The sequence below is a fragment of the Simochromis diagramma genome, unplaced genomic scaffold (assembly GCF_900408965.1).
Source record: "Simochromis diagramma unplaced genomic scaffold, fSimDia1.1 OVJJ01000305.1, whole genome shotgun sequence".
In the NCBI taxonomy this organism is placed as follows: domain Eukaryota; kingdom Metazoa; phylum Chordata; class Actinopteri; order Cichliformes; family Cichlidae; genus Simochromis; species Simochromis diagramma.
The window spans coordinates 2,470,376-2,493,901 of NW_024387169.1; the positions used below are offsets into that span (position 1 = coordinate 2,470,376).

At 43.1% G+C, this 23,526-nt stretch overlaps 1 protein-coding gene and 1 long non-coding RNA gene across 2 annotated transcripts; both read left to right on the top strand.

The window, feature by feature from the left end:
• The first annotated feature begins 4,033 nt into the window (after positions 1 to 4,033).
• Positions 4,034 to 6,426, top strand: LOC120744490. Its single transcript, XM_040048931.1, has 3 exons — positions 4,034 to 4,066; positions 4,163 to 4,349; positions 5,537 to 6,426. The coding sequence occupies exons 1-3, from the start codon at positions 4,034 to 4,036 to the stop codon at positions 6,037 to 6,039; spliced, it is 723 nt and encodes a 240-aa protein (XP_039904865.1). The 3' UTR covers positions 6,040 to 6,426.
• A 1,730-nt stretch (positions 6,427 to 8,156) lies between these two features.
• Positions 8,157 to 16,722, top strand: LOC120744549. Its single transcript, XR_005698387.1, has 4 exons — positions 8,157 to 8,280; positions 8,796 to 10,635; positions 15,240 to 15,450; positions 15,801 to 16,722. It is a non-coding gene; the product is annotated as an uncharacterized LOC120744549 (long non-coding RNA).
• The last annotated feature ends 6,804 nt before the right edge of the window (positions 16,723 to 23,526 follow it).

A 23,526-nucleotide genomic window follows, 5' to 3' on the forward strand; every position in this document is an offset into this window, starting at 1 on the left:
AATGAATGAGTTCCTCAGGCTCTGTTGAGACCATCAAAGAGGAGTGGAGGAGATCTGGTCCCTCAGGCCAATCGCAGCACCTCAGCTGTGCTGGACGTGGCACATCGTCAGGAGAAACCACGACCTGTGATCACAGGATTCATCTCTTCTCCCCACACAGAGCCTTAGTATGGAACAATAAGGACATCTGATATAAACACCAGGTTCTCCTTTATCACATGTGGTTTGGTGACGGAGATGTGACGGTGGGTCAGATGTTTAATCAAAATGCTTTTCTGTCTCATGCAGAGGAGTTCACACCATATCGCCTCCTGTCAGGTGTTTCTTATTTAAAGACACACAGTCATCACTCATCATGTCCTACTGAACCAAACCAGCCTACACTTTATTAATGAGCTCAAACAGCACTGAGAAGACCCAACCTGGTCAAATCAAGACAAACTGTTAAATTATATCCAACTTTTTTTTTTTGCCATGCTTTGTTTTGGAGGATAGAAAAATCTGTCTCCGAAGCCTCCGGGCTCCTGACAGGTGGAAGGCTCATCCTGATTGGACAAAGCAGACATCCTTCATGGAGATGAACTCACGCAGGTGCCAACGGCTGTGTCCCAACTCAGGGTCTGCACGCTTGAAGTACGCATTTTAAGTGCGGTTACGTCACCGCCACGCGACGACGGCTGTCCCAATTCGAAGTGTGCTTCAAATGCATACTCCAAATGCGCCGTCGATTTCCCCAAATATCAAGCGTGGTCCGGTGCACGCTTCGTGGTCCCATATATCCCACAATTCATAGCGCGGCAGTGGGTGTGGATAATTTTGCTGCAGGGAGCGGCCGAAGAGGGTTTTTTTTTTTCAAAACTTTATTGAAATTATAAAGCGAACAGTCAGTCATTCCAGTTCAGTTTGTACAGTAGACATACAAGGCAAATAAGAGTAACAATATACAGTACAATGAAATAAGAAGGCTAAATAAATAAAGGATAAAAAATAAAAAAATAAAAAGGGGGGGGGGGGGGGAATGTGACAGACTTCATAACAACTTTGTACTTGAAAGTTGTGACAGCTCATTCGTTCAACATTTCTGAATGAATTTCAATCAATGATAAATTAACTTCCAATAAAAAAGGTTTAAGAGAGTTTAAGTAATATTCAATTTCAATCAAAAACAAATTAAATGATGGGGTTTAGTTTTGAAATTGACATTTATGTATATGGAATTTCCCTAATAAGTTGGAACGGCCGAAGAGTGAACTGTCAAAAGTACTGAATATGACGTCACTTATTTATGTGCGAATGTTTAATAATTAAAGTCAGTCATATATCTACAAACACACAACAAGCTGAAAGTCAGTGATATACACACAAATCAAATCAAATCAAATCAAATCACTTTTATTGTCACATCACATGTGCAGGCACACTGGCACAGCACATGCGAGTGAAATTCTTGTGTGCGAGCCCCACAAGCAACAGAGATGTGCAAACACAACAACACAATCGAGCAAAATACAAGAATGGCCGACCTGAAACTAATAAATATATGTACAATATATAATAGTGTATGCATTTCTGGATGTGTATACTAAATATTTTCCTACGTGTGTGTATGTGTGTGTGTGTGTGTGTGTGTATATACACATTTTTACAAATTAAATAGTAAAAAAAAATAAAAATAATAATAATAATAATAAAATATATAAAATATACAGAGTTGAATATGTGCAAAACAAGTGGCATTTATATACAGTGTGGAGTGCATAATGTTGAAGTTCCAGTAGTGAAGCTGAGGTGTCTATGACGTGTTCAGCAGTCTGATGGCCTGATGGAAAAAGCTGTCTCTCAGTCTGCTGGTACGGGACCGGATGCTGCAGAACCTCCTTCCTGATGGAAGTAGTCTGAACAGTTTATGGCTGGGGTGACTGGAGTCCTTGATGATCCTCCCCGCTTTCCTCAGGCAGCGCTTCCTGAGCGCTTCACACACACACGGAGTGCAGAATTATTTGGCAAGTTGTATTTTTGAGGAATAATTTTATTATTGAACAACAACCATGTTCTCAATGAACCCAAAAAAACTCATTAATATCAAAGCTGAATGTTTTTGGAAGTAGTTTTTAGTTTGTTGTTAGTTTTAGCTATTTTAGGGGGATATCTGTGTGTGCAGGTGACTATTACTGTGCAGAATTATTAGGCAACTTAACAAAAAACAAATATATACCCATTTCAATTATTTATTTTTACCAGTGAAATCAATATAACATCTCCACATTCACAAATATACATTTCTGACATTCAAAAACAAAACAAAAACAAATCAGCGACCAATATAGCCACCTTTCTTTGCAAGGACACTCAAAAGCCTGCCATCCATGGATTCTGTCAGTGTTTTGATCTGTTCACCATCAACACTGCGTGCAGCAGCAACCACAGCCTCCCAGACACTGTTCAGAGAGGTGTACTGTTTTCCCTCCTTGTAAATCTCACATTTGATGATGGACCACAGGTTCTCAATGGGACAGATCAGGTGAACAAGGTGGCCATGTCATTAGTTTTTCTTCTTTTATACCCTTTCTTGCCAGCCACGCTGTGGAGTACTTGGACGCGTGTGATGGAGCATTGTCCTGCATGAAAATCATGTTTTTCTTGAAGGATGCAGACTTCTTCCTGTACCACTGCTTGAAGAAGGTGTCTTCCAGAAACTGGCAGTAGGACTGGGAGTTGAGCTTGACTCCATCCTCGACCCGAAAAGGCCCCACAAGCTCATCTTTGATGATACCAGCCCAAACCAGTACTCCACCTCCACCTTGCTGGCGTCTGAGTCGGACTGGAGCTCTCTGCCCTTTACCAATCCAGCCACGGGCCCATCCATCTGGCCCATCAAGACTCACTCTCATTTCATCAGTCCATAAAACCTTAGAAAAACCAGTCTTGAGATATTTCTTGGCCCAGTCTTGCCGTTTCAGCTTGTGTGTCTTGTTCAGTGGTGGTCGTCTTTCAGCCTTTCTTACCTTGGCCATGTCTCTGAGTATTGCACACCTTGTGCTTTTGGGCACTCCAGTGATGTTGCAGCTCTGAAATATGGCCAAACTGGTGGCAAGTGGCATCTTGGCAGCTGCACGCTTGACTTTTCTCAGTTCATGGGCAGTTACTTTGCGCCTTGGTTTTTCCACACGCTTCTTGCGACCCTGTTGACTATTTTGAATGAAACGCTTGATTGTTCGATGATCACGCTTCAGAAGCTTTGCAATTTTGAGACTGCTGCATCCCTCTGCAAGATATCTCACTATTTTTGACTTTTCTGTGCCTGTCAAGTCCTTCTTTTGACCCATTTTGCCAAAGGAAAGGACGTTGCCTAATAATTCTGCACACCTGATATAGGGTGTTGATGTCATTAGACCACACCCCTTCTCATTACAGAGATGCACATCACCTAATATGCTTAACTGGTAGTAGGCTTTCGAGCCTATACAGCTTGGAGTAAGACAACATGCATGAAGAGGATGATGTGGACAAAATACTCATTTGCCTAATAATTCTGCACTCCCTGTATATATATATATATTTACATTACCACAGTGAGATGACTTTAGTCTCATGAACAACATGAGCTAATTGTTATTTACTAACTAATCTTAAATGACTGTTCGGTACAGAAATGAAGCCCAACTATCATGTTTTACAGTCCCGTGGTCTCAGCCTCAGATACTCAACTAATCAAAGTGATGTCATGACAAAAATGAATGACCAACAAAACATTTTTCTCCTTCATTTCTGTCAAACAAAGCTGTATGTAACGTGTCTCGCGGTTAGTATCGTGGTTGCTAGGCAACCTGAACAGCGCGACGAAGCGTATACCGTCCCATTTCACAAGCCTCTCACTTCCGCACTTCTCGTACTTATAGTACGCACCGTACATAGTACGCGTAGTGCGCGTACTTCAAGCGTGCAGACCCAGAATTGGGACACAGCCAACGACTCAGACAGATAGAAGCATGCAGACATAAATTTCATCACATGCAATAAATAACTCCAAAAAATGTACTTCCGGTACAATTTGTTGTACTTTTCGGTTTGTTTGGTTGTTCTGGATCATCATTGGTTAAATATGTGTTTACAAATAAAAACAACATTAGGTGTTAAACATGATCACGGTTGACTTGAGAAGCGACATCTGCGACATCCCGTGAACGCAGCAGATAGGGGTGTGTCGAGGCGTGGGGGCTATAAAAGGTGGGCTGTGCGCCTCCGTGGTCAATCACCTTTCCTCCCCCCAGCAGAGCACAGCCGACATGAAGACGCTGCGTGTGGTCGTCCTCGCATCGCTGCTGCTGATTCTCCAGCTCAGCTCACAGGTGAGTTACGTTTTTGTCCAAGTGTGGTGTTTGTGCTGAGGAGTTGCATTACGTAGTGATGGGCAGATGAAGCCCCATGAAGCACTGAAGCTTTTCATCCAATTGGTTCACCCCAACGCGAAGCTTCATGAAGCTTCATTTGCTCTAGCAGACACCTACTGGACGTAAAAATAATGCTGGCATGAATTTGAAGAGTGTGTGGCATTTGCACACAGCCTGTAATGTCAACAACAAAAGGAGTGTGTAAAACTGTATATTGTAGTGATGCAGTATACTGTGTATATTTATAGTGGCGTATGGGAAATGATATTTGGAAATGCTTGAAATGGAAATGATCTTACTGTGAGGTGGGTGTGGTTGGGGTGTGGACAGTAGTTGTGCTTTTGTAAAGTTAGGTTGGACAGCTACACACTGAGGCTTTGAGCCCAGTCCTGCCTGTTCACATTTTATTCTGTAAAAACTAAATTTCACTGCTTTTACGACCTTTTTAGTGGGGAGAACATAGCTAGGATTTAATGATTTAACAAATCTTTTGAATCCTTTGTCCTCCACAATGCTAAATGGCTGTGAGTCCTCAATCACCATGCTGACCAGGTCTTCATCTATTTGAGATTGTTCTCCTCAGGAAAGACAATAAAGATAAAGCACAAATATAAATATCACACACGTAACTTATAACAGTTGTATAATATTGTTATATCATTTAGTAACATTACTGCATCCTATATTATCATTGCATTTGATGGCTCACCTGGTCTTGCTCCACAATCGGTGTCCCCCTTATTCTCATGCAAAGCTCTGTAGTGCCTAAGCATGGATGAGGTGTTGTTGTTATATCCCAGCTCCCTGGCACATAGCAAACACTTCACCTTGTACAAAAGTACAGACAGCTTAACATAAGTTTTATTGCACCATCAGTATTATGAAAATACATCTTCTGTAGAAATTTACATACCTTGTTGGGAGGAATAAGATCAAAATGTTCCCACACAGGGGAGGACATCCGGCATTACGTTAAGAAGCTTTAAATGTCGCGTGGAGGGGCAGGAGAGGCTGCGGGACAAACTTTTTGTCAAACGTTAAATTTAAACACCTGATCAAAGGTGGAGGTGAACTCTAGGGCCTCTCAGCCTCCCCACGGTGTGCAGCCGCACTTCCTCAGCTTCATGGCATCTCTTGTGTTGCAGATGGCCCGGGGGCACGTGTCCACGGCGTCCCCAGCATCCACGATCGAGTCCTCCACGGTCAGCCCGTCCCCGGCGTCCACGATCGAGTCCTCCACGGTCAGCCCGTCCCCGGCGTCCACGATCGAGTCCTCCACGGTCAGCCCGTCCCCGGCGTCCACGATCGAGTCCTCCACGGTCAGCCCGTCCCCGGCGTCCACGATCGAGTCCTCCACGGTCAGCCATTCCACGGCGTCCACGGTCAAGTCCTCCACGCTCAGCGCATCTACGTTGTCCACTACAACCGCGGCGTCCACAGTCAAGTCCTCCACGGTGAAGGCGGTCTCTGCCACGGCGTCCACACTTTCCACTGTGAAGACTGCGACCTCTCCAAGAAGCAGGCCTCCGACAGGGACCGGCTCCCGGGGACCCGCCGCCTGCACTCCGCTGCTGGCTCTGTTGGCTCTCCTCCACAGCTGGTCCGGATGACTGGATCCGGATCGGCCTGGACTCCGTGCAAACTTTAGGTCTTCCTAAAGGAGGTTTAATAAAAAGCTGTTTCTTCCTGAACTGTGAGAACAGGAGTGAGTCATGGAGGTGCTCCTGTTTCCGGTGTCTCTGACTATGAAGTTTGTTTAAATGCTGTAAAACATTTGGGACTGAAAGGCTGTGCTTTGATGTCAACTGAATAAAACTTAAAATCTAAGGCCACGTGACTGTTTCCTTCCTGTGCGGGAGAAGTGAAGCTGCATGAGTGAGTTCAGAGCCCCGATGGTCTGACCCGCTGTGGATCAGTCACACCACGTCTGATTATCAGGCTCCTTCAGCCTCTTAATCTGATTTCAGGTATTTTAAATTGGCACCCTAACGAGAAAATCTGAGCTTCGTGTGGTAATGCTACTCTCAACACAGGGCACACCTGCTTCCTCACATGTGGTGGACTTGGGTTTAAGCCTCCAGATTCAGAAGTTTCTGTGTGTACATGCAGAAAGGTTTTAATTTGGAACTCAAATTTACAGCTAACATAAATGTAAAACTGCTTGGGGACTGAGACGTGACTGTGTCCATCTTACATACAGTGTATTCTAGTAGGTCGACTCTTGCCAGCAGGACGCACCGTGGTTCAGTTTTTTTTTTTTTTTTTTTTTTTTTTTCTGAGGGGCCTGAAGTGTCTAAAGAAAATCTACCCACGCCTTGACCAACATTGTCAATCTTTATATCTTATTAGGGAAATTCCATATACATAAATGTACATTTCAAAACTCAACCCCATCATTTAATTTGTTTTTGATTGAAATTGAATATTATTTAAACTGTGTTTAAAGAAAATCTACCCACGCCTTGACCAACATGTGCTGCTGGTATAAGGCAGGATGGATTGGTGCTCACATGTTTACACCAAAGTCTGACTCTATTGTCCAAAATCAAAGGATCCAGCCTCTGTTTCCTGTTCTAAGTGATGGGAGTGGCACTCGAACCGTGTCTCATGTCTCCCTGTGAGTCACACCAGCTCACTCTGCTCATCAATAACAGCTCATAGCTCCACAGGCATGCTGGAGGCAGAGATCCCTCCCTGCACAGATACTTTCTGAATTATTAACAACCTTTTGTTTATTCAGACTTGCACATCAGACCTGTTCATATTGGAAACATGTTGGTTAGAGACAAACTACAACAGAAACGGGCCGAGTGAGAAGAGGACGTTTATGCAAAGTGATGAAGACGTGAGCGAGGTGTGTGGGTCTGTGAGGATGATGTAATCTTCCTCAAAATAAAACTGCGTATTTCCTTTACTGTTTGAGACGGGTGCTAGTTTCCTCTTTCTCTCAGGCTGTTCACCTGATGGTGCTGCATTAAAACCTCCATAATTCACTCTTTAATTTTCTAAATATGATGCAGAGCTGAGTAGCCTGTTAGTGTTTCTTCTATATGACCTCTGAGGTTTCTTTATTTCTGCACAATGAACTGAAGTTTGGTACAAACATGTCCCGCCAGCCACCTCGATTCTTCTCAGCCAGTTAAAAGCCTGAATCACTTCTAACAGTTCGGACTCACACGGCCTGCAGGTATGCACGGCTCACCTTATCTCACAAAACACTTTCTGCAGGTTATTGTGTACAAGCTGCATGCAGGGGACTTTTTTTTTTTTTTTAGTAACGGGAGTCTTATTGGCTTGCAGGTAAACAATCCACATTGATGAGGTAATCTCCAGCTGGCCGTTGCACTGTGAGGTTAAATCAGCAGGCTGGAGGACGGGTTTCCTGCTCGCTGCCCAGCAAACACGTCCCCACAGACTCGTGCACCAAAACATCCAGCAGAAATCAGTGTATTCACAGTCTTTACAGCTGTTTGGCTGATGACATGTTAATGATGTCAAAATAACGTTTCCTCAATAGAACAATGACACATGATCAATATAAAGTCAATAGAAGTCATTCCTTTCCAGCTTTGACTGACAGGCCAATGACAATGAGAATTGTGCGGTGCTCATCCAATCATGTGGCTGGAATGGAGTTAAAGTTTAACACACACACACACACACACACACACTCCAGAGCAGCGTTTGTGAGTCAGCGAGTGGCCGCTAGATGTCACCATATATACATCAGCGGTAAATTCAAAGCCTATAAAAGCCCGACCTGCGCCTCCCGTTCATTCACTGTTCCTCCACCCGACAGAGAAAACGAGCCTCCATCACCTCCAGCATGAAGACGCTGAGCATCGTTTCCCTCGCAGTTCTGCTGCTGGCTCTCCGTCTCAGCTCTCAGGTCAGTTTCACCATTGCATCTTTTTAATAAAAACTAAATCTTTCAGCACCTTTTCTTTTAAAGATGCGGCGGAAACCTTTGTAGTAACGCAGTTTGTTTGCGCCTAATTAAATGCGGACATAAGGAGCTTTAAGGCTTATGTTGAGGAGCATCCGAGACGGAAGGAGAAACTCCAAACTTCCACAAACTCCGAGTTTAGAGCTGTGGAAATAACGTTGGGCAGAAATAAAGACCGGCGGGTTTTTCGTGCCCCCGGGCCTGATGAGTAAAAAACAACGTCAGTGTTAAAATGTGGAATGAGTAACATTTATCGTGGGAGCGCAAAGAATCCCGAGTGGAAGATTCCTTACACCAGATTTGAGGGTAGAAGTAAACGTGAGGGGAAATTCTGTTTTTGTGGAATTTTGATGAAATAATTAAAATGAAGATTTTGCTCGCGTGGTGTTTAAAGTTTTCACGGGATCAGGAGTTTGTCGTGACCCTCCGTGATCGCAGTTCGCTTTTGTGTGTTTCAGAGGGCCGAGGCAGCCAGCACCGCCCTCCCCAGCACCAACACCTCCACCACCAGCTCCACCTCCATCTCCACCAGTGAACCCACTAAGAGTGGCTGCGGGGGTCCCGCCCTCTCCACGCTGCTGCTGTCCCCGCTGCTGCTCGCGGCTCTTCTGTTTCACGCCTGAGCGAGCGGACACGGCACAGCCGCCACGCGTGGACTGAAGACGCATCTTTAGTTTTATTCCAGATTCAATGTATTTTTCTTTTTTTTTTCTTTGAAGTGAAATCGTTTTCAGTGTTGATGGGAAATGTTTTGAAAGGAGCGCGCGCCGCCCCGATTGGCTGTCTTTACGCACCCGTGAAGAAGACAATCCGTTTCAAGTGATTGTGCACGAACGAGTTTTGTACTTTAGACCAGATTTCTCGAATTTTATAAAAAGAATAAAACTGTAAATTGTAAGAACACGTGACTGAGCTGTTGTTTTTCCCCCGTGGAGCGTCACAGTATGTGAAGTATAGATGCTACTGGAAGAGGTTGAGCAGGTGAACTGAGAACACTGATAATCAGGTTTGGTGTCCGTGTCAGCCGCACAGGCGGATTATCAGGCTCAGCTTAATCTGGTTTCGGGTGACTGTAAATAAACGTGCGGCTGATAGAATCGAAAAGCAGCTATTTTAAAGCTTGCTCTGCTCTAGATGTGTAATTATGCACATTTACGCAGCTGCTTGCATTTATTCTGTTGCATAGAACCGTTGGTTGTACAGTAGAGGTGTGATGGTCAAACATCCCGCTTGAAAAAACTTTTATTTTTAATTTGAACCTCATCACAAAAGCTGAATCGCTTTTTTACGTTCAGCTTGTTTAATCTTTGCAGACTTGCTGAAAGTACCAGTATGAAAACTATGAAGTGAATTCTAACATGTAGACTCATCTCCAGGAGCGTTTTGGCCCATCTGACACAAAACTGCAGTAACTCGGCCTGGATGTGTTAAAAGCACGGATCACTTTTAAAAGTGGAGCGGAATGTAAAATTATACCAACTTTCTTTATATTATATGTTCAGTATGAGCTCAGAGATCCAAGAGATGAAATAATATTTGCAAAGTGAATCTGTGATAACTTGGAGGGAAAGAACTCAAAAGGGAGACACGCAGAGGAAGAAGAGGGGAAAATACGAGGAGCTGAAGTCAGAATCAGTAAACAAGCTCAAACACAAACAGATGAAAAGGAAGTGAAAACTGGAAACGGTAGGAAAGACTGACAAACTGAGGAAGACTATCTAGTAAAGTAGGCTACACGGAGTGTGTACACTGCGACAGGATGCAGGGGTGTGGCTGGGGAATAATGGACAGGTGTAGATCACAGGTGAAAGTAAGACCCAATGAGGATGAACTGAAAAAATAAAGCAGGTTTCAGTCACAGCGCTGAAAGCAGTGTGAGGAGTTTGATAAATGTGACGATGCTGATTATTTCATATGTGGTGGTTTAAAGGTTTGATCAGTTAAGTAAATACAGCTTCAAATGAACAACATATTACATGATGTGTCACCATTATTTCACAAACATGAAGCCAAAGTCCAGCCTTACTGCTTCATTATGAGGGTAACTATGAGCCAGGTGCTGCTAATCAAACACACACTTAACTGATTCTCATCAGGTGTGAGAACCTCTGTCAGACCAGTTAGCAGATCTGCAACATTTAGGTGTGTTGACACAACGTCAGTAGTGATGTTAGAGACCAACACTCAGTCTGTTCATAAGAACAAAGATCATCATTCTGCAGTGAGAGATTATCCCTGAGTGGAAGACGTTCAAGAGGCTCACAGTTTTCTCAAAACTCCCAGGAAATTCACCCCAAGGTCAGTGTGAGTTAGTGGTGATTAGGGAAAAAGTGGGTTTTATTTACCCCAAAATGTAGAAATATCCAAAGTAAACTAACAACAGCAGGCCCTGAACTCAAGCCTCCAAACTGACTGCTCGACAGAATAACAGCAGCCTAACACACAGGAAATAAAGCAAACTTAAATGGTGGCTGATCACACCGGTTCAATACAATGGGGGGAAATAAATATTCAAAAAATCATCTGGTAAGTAACATAACCAACAGTTAGTTTAGCAGTTAATTAAAATAAATAATCAAACCCAAGATGAAGTAAACAAGGAAGTCTCGAGCCAAAGAAATACTTTTAAGATAATTTGCTAATGATACGGCCCAATCAGCACTTCCCCTCTCTCTAAAAAAAAAAAGTCTTTCTCTTCTCTGTAAAAACTGAGAAGAGAAAGAAATCTGTCCTTTCACACAAAGTGGAGGCGTTTGCCCGTAATGCAGAGCGCCGTGTTTCAAGAAAAACCAAACTCAGCACAGCTGATGATGTGGGCACCTTGCAGTGGTGCGGGCCGTGAGCTCCTGTGTACTAAAGTGTTGGCGGCAGCTGAAGCCTGGGTTGCACTAGCCCAAACCACCGACCTCGAATGAAGCAATGATGTAAAGCAGAAGTAAAATTTCCTCCAGAATGATGTGCGAGTCTTATAAAGTAACACAGAAAACCAGTACTTCAAGCTATTGCTGCTGAAAGTGGTTTTCTGAGCTGATGATGGTGCAGACTCAGTGTTTCAGACGGTGCTTTTGCATTTTGTAAATGGTGTTTATCTGAGGTTGCATTTCCCTCAAAAACCTGGAGATATGATGATAAGGGTACGATGATGTTACTGTGAGGCTGTGGGTAAAGTCAGTATCGTAACATTCAGAAATCAGTCCTGCTAATAAACCCGCATGATGTACAGTGTTGGAGAAAGTCAGTGAATACAACGTGGTGTTTTTGTTTTAATGCAGATTTTCTTTGTTAAAACAAAGTTGTCCAAACCTGCCAGTCCTGTGTGAAATGAATATACACCAGGACAATGACTGAGCTGATGGGCAGACATCCTCCTTCAGGGTTTCCTGGTGGAGACCACAATTCCCTCAGTCACACTGCATCCCAAACCACCACAGTGTCTGCCTGCTGCTGGGATGTTCCCTTTATGAAACGCTGTGAGTCTGATGCAAATCTAACAGGAAATGGTTCAGCCTCTGTCTCATCAGTCCACAGAATATTTCACTGAAGTCTCGGGTATCATCCAGATGTTTGTTAGCAGATGTGAGATGAGCTTTTGTGATCTTTTTGGTCAGCAGTGGTTTTCTTGGACTCTCCCACAGTCTTTTTTTTACAGTTGAATCATGACCTCTGACCTTAACTGAGGCAGTCGGGCATTCACATCAAACGTGGATCATCAATAATAACATCTCTGTGCTGGATCAGTCGGGGTTAAAGAGACCTGGTGTTGGTCACCAGTGGAAACTGTGCAGAGGAGGATGCTAGGCAGGGCTGCAATCTGACATACTGGGGGTTTTCCCGGTGGGTCGACCCACTTTGGAGTGATGGGCCGGTCTGGAGGGCCTACACTCAGTGAAAGTGTAGCTTTTAATTATTGTTCAACATGCTGCAGTACAACAAAGACATAACCCAAAAACTGTGCCAACCTGATTATCTTTCATCTCTGATGCTGAGCATCCAATGAGATGATGGCTGAGGATCCACAGTGGTGACAATAAGGAGTGCAGTGGGAACACAGTATGCACTCTGTGTCATGATTCTTCCCTCAGGTGTGTCCTACCACTAGATTACACGAAAACTCGGAATTCCATCCATTCGTTTCCTTCCTTGTCTAATTCAGCGTTGCTGGCGCCCATCCCAGCTGTTACAGGGTCAGCACTGTCAGGACTCGTATTTGACCTTATATATGGTGATGGCTCTGAAGAAGAAACGGGGTTAGCCAGCAAAATTAGCAATCTGGTGGTTTGCAGGATGCCTGACTCGGCTCAGTCGACGTTATAAAGGATTATATCGACGCTGTACAGTGAATGATGTAGAGATTTCACCTAGAATAAGAACAAAAAGAGAAGCAGCACCTCAGCCATGATGAGTAATTTGTTGTCTATACGATCATAAAGTTCCCTTTTTAAACATGCTGCACTGATGCAACATGTTCAGCCTGTCACTACATCCTGTAAAAACTGGAACCTGAGACGGTTCAGACATTTTAAACAAAAACCCTAAAGTACACAGTGTGGATTGTTTTAGACTGAGCTTGCTGCTAGTCAGGCACAAGTCGGGCGTACTTACTACTACTAAATCATTTAACCAGTTTAGAAAAACAGGACAAGTTTAATTTGTTTATTTATTCTGGTTAATTCTTTTACAAAAAAGGTTGTAATGTACAAACATGCATGTCGAAGGCTCTGTGCAGATACAGACTTGAGAGTTTAAATAAAATGTACTTCCTGTACTTGTTTAAAATGGTTCTTTGAAGCTTTTGTGTTTCTGTACATTCAGATGTTTGTGGCCAAAGTTTCTTAATTTTCGGTTGTGAAATTTTGATGAAGTTCACTAATACATGACAGCTCAGTCTGCTGGAAATGACACAATATGTTCAGTGTGTTGATTTGTAGATTAGCAACCGGGTTTACATGTTTGTGCAAAATAAATCTGAGCGACTGGATAAAAATGTGGAATATTGTTTCCCTGCGTTGTAGAAAACAAGTGGAGATCTGTGCTTAGCTGAACTCTTGAAGACATTTGTAAAAGAATAAATATAGTGTGAAACCTACAGGACACTTTCTGTCATATTGTGCAAGAGTTGAGTTTGGCTTTAAGTTGGTGTAAATGTGATTTTTAAAGGAATTTCTCAGTTAAATTTCTGCATCTGGAGTTCCACAAGGCTCTATCAGACATACTCTAAGACTGTATTTCCTTATTTAAACGTAAAGATGTGTTTTTTTTCCATTATAACAATAAAGGTTATTTATGTAACCTTTATTTTAACTGGATAATACTACAATGGCTACTACCAGTAATTATTAGTAATAACAACTAGAAATCAAAGTGTTTAAAATGCTTCCAGGCGGCTCACACACTTCAGAAGCCAGTACTCTGACATGTTTGGAAACTGGACTGTCAACTTCCTGGTTTTCAACCATGGTGATGATGATGATGATACCAAACATCTTGACCTTTTCTCTCTAACTTGACCTCCAAACCATTGGGTCTGAGCGGTCCCTGTGATACACGGAGACACCTCAGCACCCTCCAGCTTTAAACACACACAGTCCCGCTGGGTCGTAGGAGAATCTGAAGCGGCAATGACAGCGACTGACCACTAGAGGTCGTCATTTATCTATCGTGAGTTAAATCGAAGCCTTAGATGACAAATTAAAGGAAAAATTCAAAACCTATATCCCTGCTTATTAAAGGGTAATACAATCAAATTAAAGAAGCATTTTCCGATCAGAGCATCAAGTTAAACTTCTGGGATATAGATCTGGGCTGTCAAGTAGCAGAGGAGGATGCTAATCAGTTTAAGCCTGCTTTGGTGCTAATGAAATTAACAACAAGTGCACCAGAGGGCTAGAAGTGAGACAACCTCCGAGTCGGGAATGATTTTATAGACGGAGGCCACTGACATTGTCCCTCCGTGTGTTTTCACTCTGATTTTCAGGTGTCTGTAGGTATGTGCCCTCTGCAGGCTGCTCATTTTAATTTCTTGGCATCCTTTCACTCCTGACACATGACCCAGTACACATCAGTGCAGGTATTCAGCATGACTTATACCCCACTGAAATCTGATGAACTTTGAACGCTACTTTAATTATTATTATTATTATTATTATTTTTTACCAGTGTATAATGGTAAATAGACTGGTTCTTATACAGCGCTTTTCTACTCATCTGAGCACTCAAAGCGCTTTACAATGGAGCAGGCTACAGACGATGATGCTCACAATGCAGAATAAGCTGTTTGGTTATTTGCTATAGACTGAATATACAATGTGGACTAACCAAGAACTCCCACTCTGTGGACCTTTTCCACTGGGGGTGCTCTCGAGCTCATTGAGAAATAATGGGGTAAGATAATGAAGCTGTAGAACAAAAATCCACATTTTGTGGGGTTAAAAGTTTTATTCTGGAAGTCTTATAATTTTGGGCATGTGTGGGCTCGAGAACAAAGACTGCTTCCATTCACAGATCTTACAGATTTCTGTGAGTGTCTGGTACGTTGCTTCACCACGAATGGCATCCTCTATTTTCATTTGAGACGTGAAACCATGCATGTTGACGTTTTGGAAGATCCAATTAGATTGAAAGGGAAAAAAAGACTAAAAGAATGATGCAGGGTGTCCCCTTAACGTGCCACAAGGGGGAAAAAAAAGATGTTTATTTAAAAAACAAACAAACAAAAAAAACACACGCAACAAACATGTAGTTATAATGGCGGGGAAAAGCAAAAAACAACTGAGAACCATTGCATAATTGTCTTGAGTTATTCGGGGGATTTGGTGTGAAAGACGATCCCAGGGTGCTTAAAATACTGTTTTAATTAAACATTATATAGCATTATATTATGCTGTCTTCTGCTCCTTGAGCAGCTCTATCTCCGCCTGAAAGCGCCTGAAAGCAGCATGATGAAGGCAGTTTCTGTGTCGGTTGGGTGGGGGCTATAAAAGGTGCGACTGCGCGCCTCCTGTTTCAATTGCCTTTCCTCCACCGAGCGCAGCAGTTTTCCATCACATCAGCATGAAGAAGCTAAGCATCGTTTTCGTCGCAGTCCTGCTGCTGGCTCTCCATCTCACCTCCCAGGTCAGTTCAGCCCGTGTTTAAAGCATCTTTTTGCACATTTTCCCTCACAGAAGAGGCGCAAACTGCCGTGCGTAACGCAGCTTGTTTGCGCATAATTAAATGCACAACTGCCAGAACAGCAGCTGTCTGCAGCTTCAGCTCAGAATTTAGTTCAGTGTTTGGCAGAAATGGAGACGAAAGATTCTCTGACAGACTTTGATTTAAAACCTGAAGTGGGGTGGGGGGGGGAGTCTGGAGTGAAGTGCGTGAATAATTCAATTTGAGCTGAAGGCGGTGATGATGAGAGTGACTCCTGTGTCCTGGTGCAGTGTCTATTCGTTAAACTCATGTGGTTATCTCATGTTTTGCAGGTGGCCGAGGCAAAAGTACCCGTAGGCACCAACACCCAGAACTCGACTACAGACACAGACACAGCGACGGGGAGCGCCAGCGGGAGTCCCGCCGCTTTCACGCTGCTCGTCGCTCCGCTGCTTCTGTCCACGGTTCTCCTGCACGGCTGGTCCGGATGATCTGATCCGCGCTGGACATTCGGAAGCCGGCAGGGGACACAACGTTAGTGTTTAATAAAAGGCAGAAAAAGGAAATCACATAGGGAGCTTAACTATTTACTGTTGAGCGGTCGAAACGAGCGCGACGCGGCCCGAGGCGCGACGGGGCCCGGGGCGCGCCCTGCTCCTTTCCGCATCCTGCTCTTCATCAACTCTGAAACGCAACCAATCCTCCCGCCAGTAACGGAACATCCTCAATGATAATTCAGAAATATTGAACCCTGTGGAAAACATGTGTATTCATGTGTCTGACAACGACTGTATGTAAATGAGTTCTGTACTTTCAGAATGATGCAAATCTGATGTTTGACATGTGAATCCTGTGAAATTAAACTTTGAATTGTAAAAAAATATAAATATAGTCCAGTGTTTTATTTGTGGTGGGGTTTTTGTTTGTTTTTGTGTAATTTCCTGGATTTCATGACGTATAAGAGGAAAAAATGTGCAGAAGCCTCAAACGTGAGCCAAGAGCAGAACATCACATCTGGATCAGGTGCGGGGTGTATCAGACTCTAAATTTGGTTCCAGGTGAAGGTAAACGTGTAATCCTGTTTTTACAGGTTAAACATGAGCATAAAACGGAGTTTCTGTCGGAAGTTCTGCATGCACGTTATCAGCTTGTAACGGACGTTGCCTTAAAAGCTAAAATTCATGGATGTTTTTATTTAAAAAGAATAAATAAATAAAGTGGGGAAACCCCCCCCCCCCCCACGTCTTTAAATCCTCTGCGCTGTAATTTCATGGATTTCTTTGCGCTCTTTCTGCATGTACCGTCACACATGCTTACGTTTCTTTTTCTTTTTTTAATTGGCTGATCCAAGCGGCTGAACGGAACCCGTGGGCCGTGATTGTGCTGCTGGAGCTCGTTTACTTACTGTATCTGACATAATCTGGCTGCTGTGAGAGCTCCGTGCCAACAGACCGTCCCAGCAGGCTGAGCTCCAGCTCTGTGCGCTCTTCCATACGGTCCATGGATGCAGCCGGATCACTGGATACTGTTAGATGATAACTTCCCGTTTCCCCCATTTGTCTTAAAAAATATATAATAATAATAATAATAATAATAATAATTAATAAAAAAAAAAAGACAAACCAGCCAGTCTTCAAAGTAGTGACGTCACTACTTTTTTGAAGACTGGCTGGTTGAAGAAAACCTCCACCATTGAAAATAAGATGAAAAATAAATTACTTTCGTTTGCTTTGATGGGAAAACAAGTTTGAAAAAATCTGAAACACGTGAAAAATTCTCCCTTCCATTGACGAGCAGAAACCACATCACCCCTCTGACTCAATGTTGTGAACACAAAGGGCTGTGAGGTCAAGACAAATAGAAGTAATTGACCGAGACTGAGTGAAGAACTGATGCCCTTCCTCCTCCACCTGCCGCCTTCAAAGGACGCCCCTGTGTGAGGATGGGCGGCTGAATGGGCTTTGAAGGCCTTGGTTGCTTCATGTTTCGTGCACTCGGAACCAATTGTATCCGTTAGATCTAATCCCACATTCATGTCTGGATCTAAAACACGAGCTCAGACTCTGCTGCTCATCAATAACAGCTCTGACATGCTGGATACGGAGGTCTCTCCACCATAGCTGTGATTTCACCTGGAAGCTCTGAGCTCGGAGAAGCTGCTGTTGTTCTCATGTCAAGGCTGAAGAGTGCAGTGGTTTGCTCTGTTAGTGCAGACTCAAGTATCTCATCATGCTTTGAGACTCTCAGTGACTTCCAAAAAATAACATGTGCACAGACACAGCGACCTTTTTGAATGCGGGCCGGACTGGAAATGGAAACCAATCCTCAGTTTAGTGTATGCAGTGCTGATACTGTACACATGCTCTTCACACTTGGCTGCGGTGAGTAAAGTGCCGAACGACACACAAACAGGCTGAGTGAGAGGATGACATCCGTGCATGTTAAGTGATGAAGAGATGAGTGTGTGTGTGTGCCTGTGAGGATGACGTAACCTCCAGTGAAATAATACTGTGTATGTTTGAGACTCGTGCTGGTCTCCTCTTCCCCTCACTTATTTATAACGTGCACACGAGCAGGATGTATCTGTAATTGTCTGTTTTGGGGTTTTTATTTTTAAATGTTATTTTTTCTATGCTTTTTTTCAGTTTCTATATGACCTCTTTTATTCAATAGGAGGTTCGCTTCACTGGATTTGCATTCGCGTCCGATCACGTGACACAAACTACCTTGTGCAGCTCACTTCAGGTCAGGATCTTTCCTCCATAAAGCCACTTTCTTCAGGTGCAGCAGCTTGTGTTTCTGGATGATCTGGGGACCGTCTCTAAGACGTAGACACATTTCTGCTGAGCGGTCAGGTTACGGAGCAGGGTCTAAAGAGCTTGGAGAGAAAATCATCTGGACTTCTTCAGTTCTTGGGTCAAATAGTGAAGAGTCCCAGATTTGGACCCCCATTGATCTTCTACTTAATCACAAAGCCAAGGTGTGAAAACGGGTGTGTGTCCCAATCAGCCAAGTTTTGGGTGATGGCTTCTTTCACTTCTCTTTTAAACCATCTGCCTCGGGCTCCTGGTCTTAGCCGACAGGAGGAGCACCTGGTGTGGTCTTCTGCTGCTGCAACCCATCTGCTCCAAGGTTCCACCTGTTGTGGCCGTGGTTATACAGAGTAGATATTTGAGCTTGTTGCCTTCCTGTCAACTCAGAGTAGTCTGTCATTCTGACCTCTGACCTCTGGCATCAACGGAGAACTGCTGCTCATGCAGTGTCTCACTCTGTGAACTTCAGAGGTCGTGGTGCCTAAACATCCCAGCAGATCCCTTTGTTCCTCATTCTGATGCTCTGTTTGACCTTCAGCAAGGCTTCTTTGCCATATCCCCTTGCCTGAATGCTGCCATGTGATTGGCTGTTTTGACGTTTGTGTTAATAAGCAGCTGAATGTAACAAAACGAGTGAGTTTTGAAGGCCCTGCTTATTTCATGCTTCGTGCACTCTGAACCAGTTTTATCTCATAAATCTAATTTCACATTCATGTCTGTGCCGATACTGTACACATGCTCTTCACACTTGGCTGCGGTGAATAAAGTGCCAAATGACAACACAAACAGGCTGAGTGAGAAGAAGATGACATCCGTGCATGCTAAGTGATGAAGACGTGAGTGTGTGTGTGACTGTGAGGATGACGTAACCTTCAGTGAAATAATACTGTGTGTATGTTTGAGACTCGTGCTGGTTTCCTCTTCCCCTGACTTACATCCTGCTCTTGACCTGATGGCGGTGCATTAAAAGTATCTGTACTCTGTCAGTGTCTGGTTGGTAAATCCTGTTTTTCTTAGTTTGTTGTTGTTTTTTTTCCCCCTTGGATCTCTCTGATTAACTTTATTTCCCCACAATCGATTGAAATCTTGCTATAAAACCAGGTTTGGTCTCTATAAAAATTCCCCCTTCATAACAACTGTATAGGTGGAGAATGACCCATAACTCACCTTTTTTAAATTATATTGAAGCTTAAAGTTTGCATTATTGGGGGCGTGGCTTCTTTGACTGATGGTGGTTGGTGACACAGGCAGCTGTAGTTGCTAGCTGTCTGCTAGGCTTGACCTGAAGTGGACCTCTGGACTGTTTGTGCTGTTGGAAGCTTTTTTATGAGGTCGTCATAATAATAATAATAATATTAATAATATTATTATTATGCATGCTGTTTGCTTAACTATACTCCAGTTACGGAGTAAAGATAACTTAGCGCTCCATCCAAACGTGGTCACAGTTGTTGGAGGTTTAAAATGAAAACCCAGAAACCAGTGGGTGATGATGTTTTCTTGTCTTTTATATAGTCTTTGTTCTTCTGTGGAGCCGCCCTCCGCTCGTTGTACCTGAGGAGGGTTAAATGCAGAGAGCAGAGCTCTGGTCTTGCATGTTCCAACCTGGTTTCATTGACGTTTTCAGTTGTCTTCAGCATATTTTAACCCCATTTGCTCAGTGCAACAGTGCAAAGCAACAGCACAAAGGAAGCTAGGCTCGGTGTAATGTTTATCACCTTAAAGGATCATATTGACTGTTATGTGTGGTTTTAAGCTCATGCCTCATTAGTTAAGAGCATGCAGATTCCTTCAAACTGAGGAACAGAAACGGCGCCTCCGTCACACTTCAGCAGAGGCAGAACGATGATTTTAATAGAATAGAATAGAATTCAACTTTATTGTCATTGCACATGCACAGGTACAGGGCAACGAAATGCAGTTTGCATCCATCCAGAAGTGCTTTAGTGATATAGATATATTACAATATATATTAGCAATAATATAGATATGTGAGTATATTACAGAAATGGGTCTATTATGGTATGTTATAATGTACACGGTATGAAGTATGTTGTGAATATTCTATAACTATAAGTATGTACAGGCTGTAGTGAGTACAAGCTATGTACAGGCTATGAACAGGATATAAATATGAAAAACTTTACAGAATATGAAATAAATAACTTTACAGAAATCTGAGATATACAGTTATACAGAAATGGGAACTATGCAAGTTGTATAATAATTTTATGATGTGTAGAACCATATCATTAAAAACATACTGTACTCTTGGAAACAACTGGGCATGCAGCACCATGACAAGGAGGCTGATTTGAGCCCGTCACCACATCCTGTAGAAAAATGGAAGATAAGGTACAAAGACAACAGAAACCAGCATGTATGATTTTAATTGATTTCACCGCTCGAGATGAAACATTTGTTGTTTGTAGTATTCCTGTTGTACTACAGGGACTTACTACAGTGATCTCAGATTCCCAGAGGTTTAAGCATTAATGCATGCAAATGCATCCTCTCACACATCCTCATTTCATTTCCTCTCTTTCACACAATCACAAAACCTTAATGTGTGCATCACACATTTGCTTTAAGGACTCCTTCAGGTAAATAACAGAACTCAGGGCTCAACCCAGTATGCACACACCAGCTGAGTGACAGCGAGTTGGGATGCATTAACACTGGTTAAACCATAGACTGTATGTAAAAGATGGAGCTAGTTACCCTGACATCTCCAGTCGGTGTATAACCTCTGCCTTTTGAAGCACTGATAGTTTGGCTCATGCTGTGTTGGATGTTTTTGGACAGTTGAGTCCTCAGCTAGCTTGGATACCCGGCTGCATCCATAGACTGCAGGGCTTCATCACACAGACACAGATACCAGCTGAAACACGAGCTTCAAGACAAGTTTATCATCTTTTTAAAATTAATTTTTAAATCCACCAGCATCAGGTGAACAGCAGGAGTTAGGGGCCGTTATGTTTCAGAACATCTTTGCAGAGGAAGAGGAAACCTGCAGAAAGCAGCAGCAGTTTCAAACGGTAAAGGAAACGCGCAGCATTATTTTGAGACTGGCTGCTTCATCCTCGCAGGCCCACGCACCCTGTTCACATCTTTACTGCTTACTCTGCATAAAAGTCAGCTTTTCCTCTCACTCACCTCGTTTCTGTTGTAGTTTGTCACAGTGTGAATAACACGTTTACAGTGTGTTAACACTGCAGTGGCTGAAGTGAGGATTGTTTTTGTTTTTTCCATTTCCAGTCGTACTCTTGTAAACATGTTGAAAATCTGCATTAAATAAAGGATGTTGATAATGCAGAAAGTGTTTGTGCTACCCGTTAGGATTTCTTGCAGTCTCTGAAACTCATGAAGACGACACACGTTGGGATATTTCAGTCTGGACTAACAGAGGAAAACATTTCAGGTTATGCTGTGAAGTCTTGGAGCAGATGATGACATCTTAATGGGAAGTGTTCTCAGTGATACGGCCTTCGCATGAGAACAACATCAGCTTTTCGTTTCACTTCCCCCTCAGAGCTGTCGGGTGAAACGAGCGTCCTGCTGGGAAACTGGTGCGATGATGGAGTGACATCGATCTCCAGCACTTCAGAGCTGCTGCTTTGGACCCACAGGGAAACATGAATGTGGAATCAGATCTAATGGACAAATCACAGGCAAGAAGAACCTTTGACAGACTGTATGTCAAAGATGGATGTCGCCATTGTGATATCACCACTGGTTAGATGAGGTAAACACAGCCTGGGCCAAACCAGCACAGAGTTGAAGTCTGAAGTGGTTCCTACTGAGGAAGACTGATTTAGTGTCTCTGACTCTAACAGTGACCAAAGGAGGCAACTATACGAATCAGAAAATAAAAAGACGAGACTTCATGATCCAGCCTGGTCACAGACATGTTAGCATGTTAGCAATAAAACTAAAGCACACCGGTGATGTTTGGATTCAGAAATAAGCTCTCAGCTGAAGAACGAGCAGCTCGTGACAGCAGAGGCTGAGCTGTGAAGAGTGCAGCAGACTGTTGTTTACATCCTGACATGTGACACGAGTCCAGGAAAACACAATGTTTGTGTGGCGTGAAAAAAAGCTTTCAAAGCCTTTTACACATCAGCTTTCAGTCTGACAGCTGCAGACCGGCGCCCGCATGCTATTATCAAGCATAATAGGAACCACTCCTCTGCTCTTCACTTGCACGTCCTCCTCATGTGGGCGACTTTGTAATGAAGACCGGGATCAGATGAGGAGCGATGGAAAGAGTCGGGCAGGTGGGAGGGGTCAAATAAATCCTCACGTCTGCAGGGGACAACGTGAGAAACAATGGCGCATTTTTACCTTCATACTATCTGTAGTGACAATTTCTTTTGTTTGACAAACCAAACATCCCACAATTAAAAGTCAACAAGCCCCTGCTGCACTGAGATCATATTTTGTACGCAGGCAAAAGAAGTCCACTGTCCAAACTTAAACGTTGCGTATTTATGGTTTATTCATCCAGTTTGGCAATAACAAGATCTGACAGTCTGAAATATTGTTGATGTTTCATAACTGCAACTTGAAGTGAAGTTTTCATGTATCACAGACCTTGTTTGATGAACAGTTTGAAATTTTAATGATCTTATAATTAAATTACCTTTCAAATACTTCCTCCCTGATCTCACAGATCCTCGAACTGCAGTAAGCACATTGAGTTTTCATGTAATGACGAGTGTTATATAAATAAAACCGACTTTGCTAATATAATCAGCGTACACTGTGAGAGCAGTCAGAGCCCAGATCTGTCCGGCCTTATAAAGACTGCTTTAAAGATCAGGACCCTGTTTGTGAACAGAGGCCAAAACCTCAAACAGAACTCGTCATCCTTTTCTTAACTGTCTTATTGTGGCCTGCTGAGGTAAACACGGCACCTTTAAACCAGTGCAGAGTCAATGTGTTGCTGCTTCTGTCAGCTGATACAGAAGCTTCATGAAACCTTATCTCCCCACAAAAAACTTCACATGCACACACAGTTGCATATAGCTGCGATAAAGGCAACGATAAAGATAGGCATGACAATAGAGAATTATATTATCAGTGTTTCTGCTGCAGTGTCATGAGATAAACGTGTAAACTGCTTCTTCTTATTCTCAGAAACACTAAAAGTAACATAACTCATCACACATCTAAGGTAGAAAACAACCAGACCTGGATGTAATAGAAGTGCACTGATGTAGAATTACAGTGTCTGGATTCATTA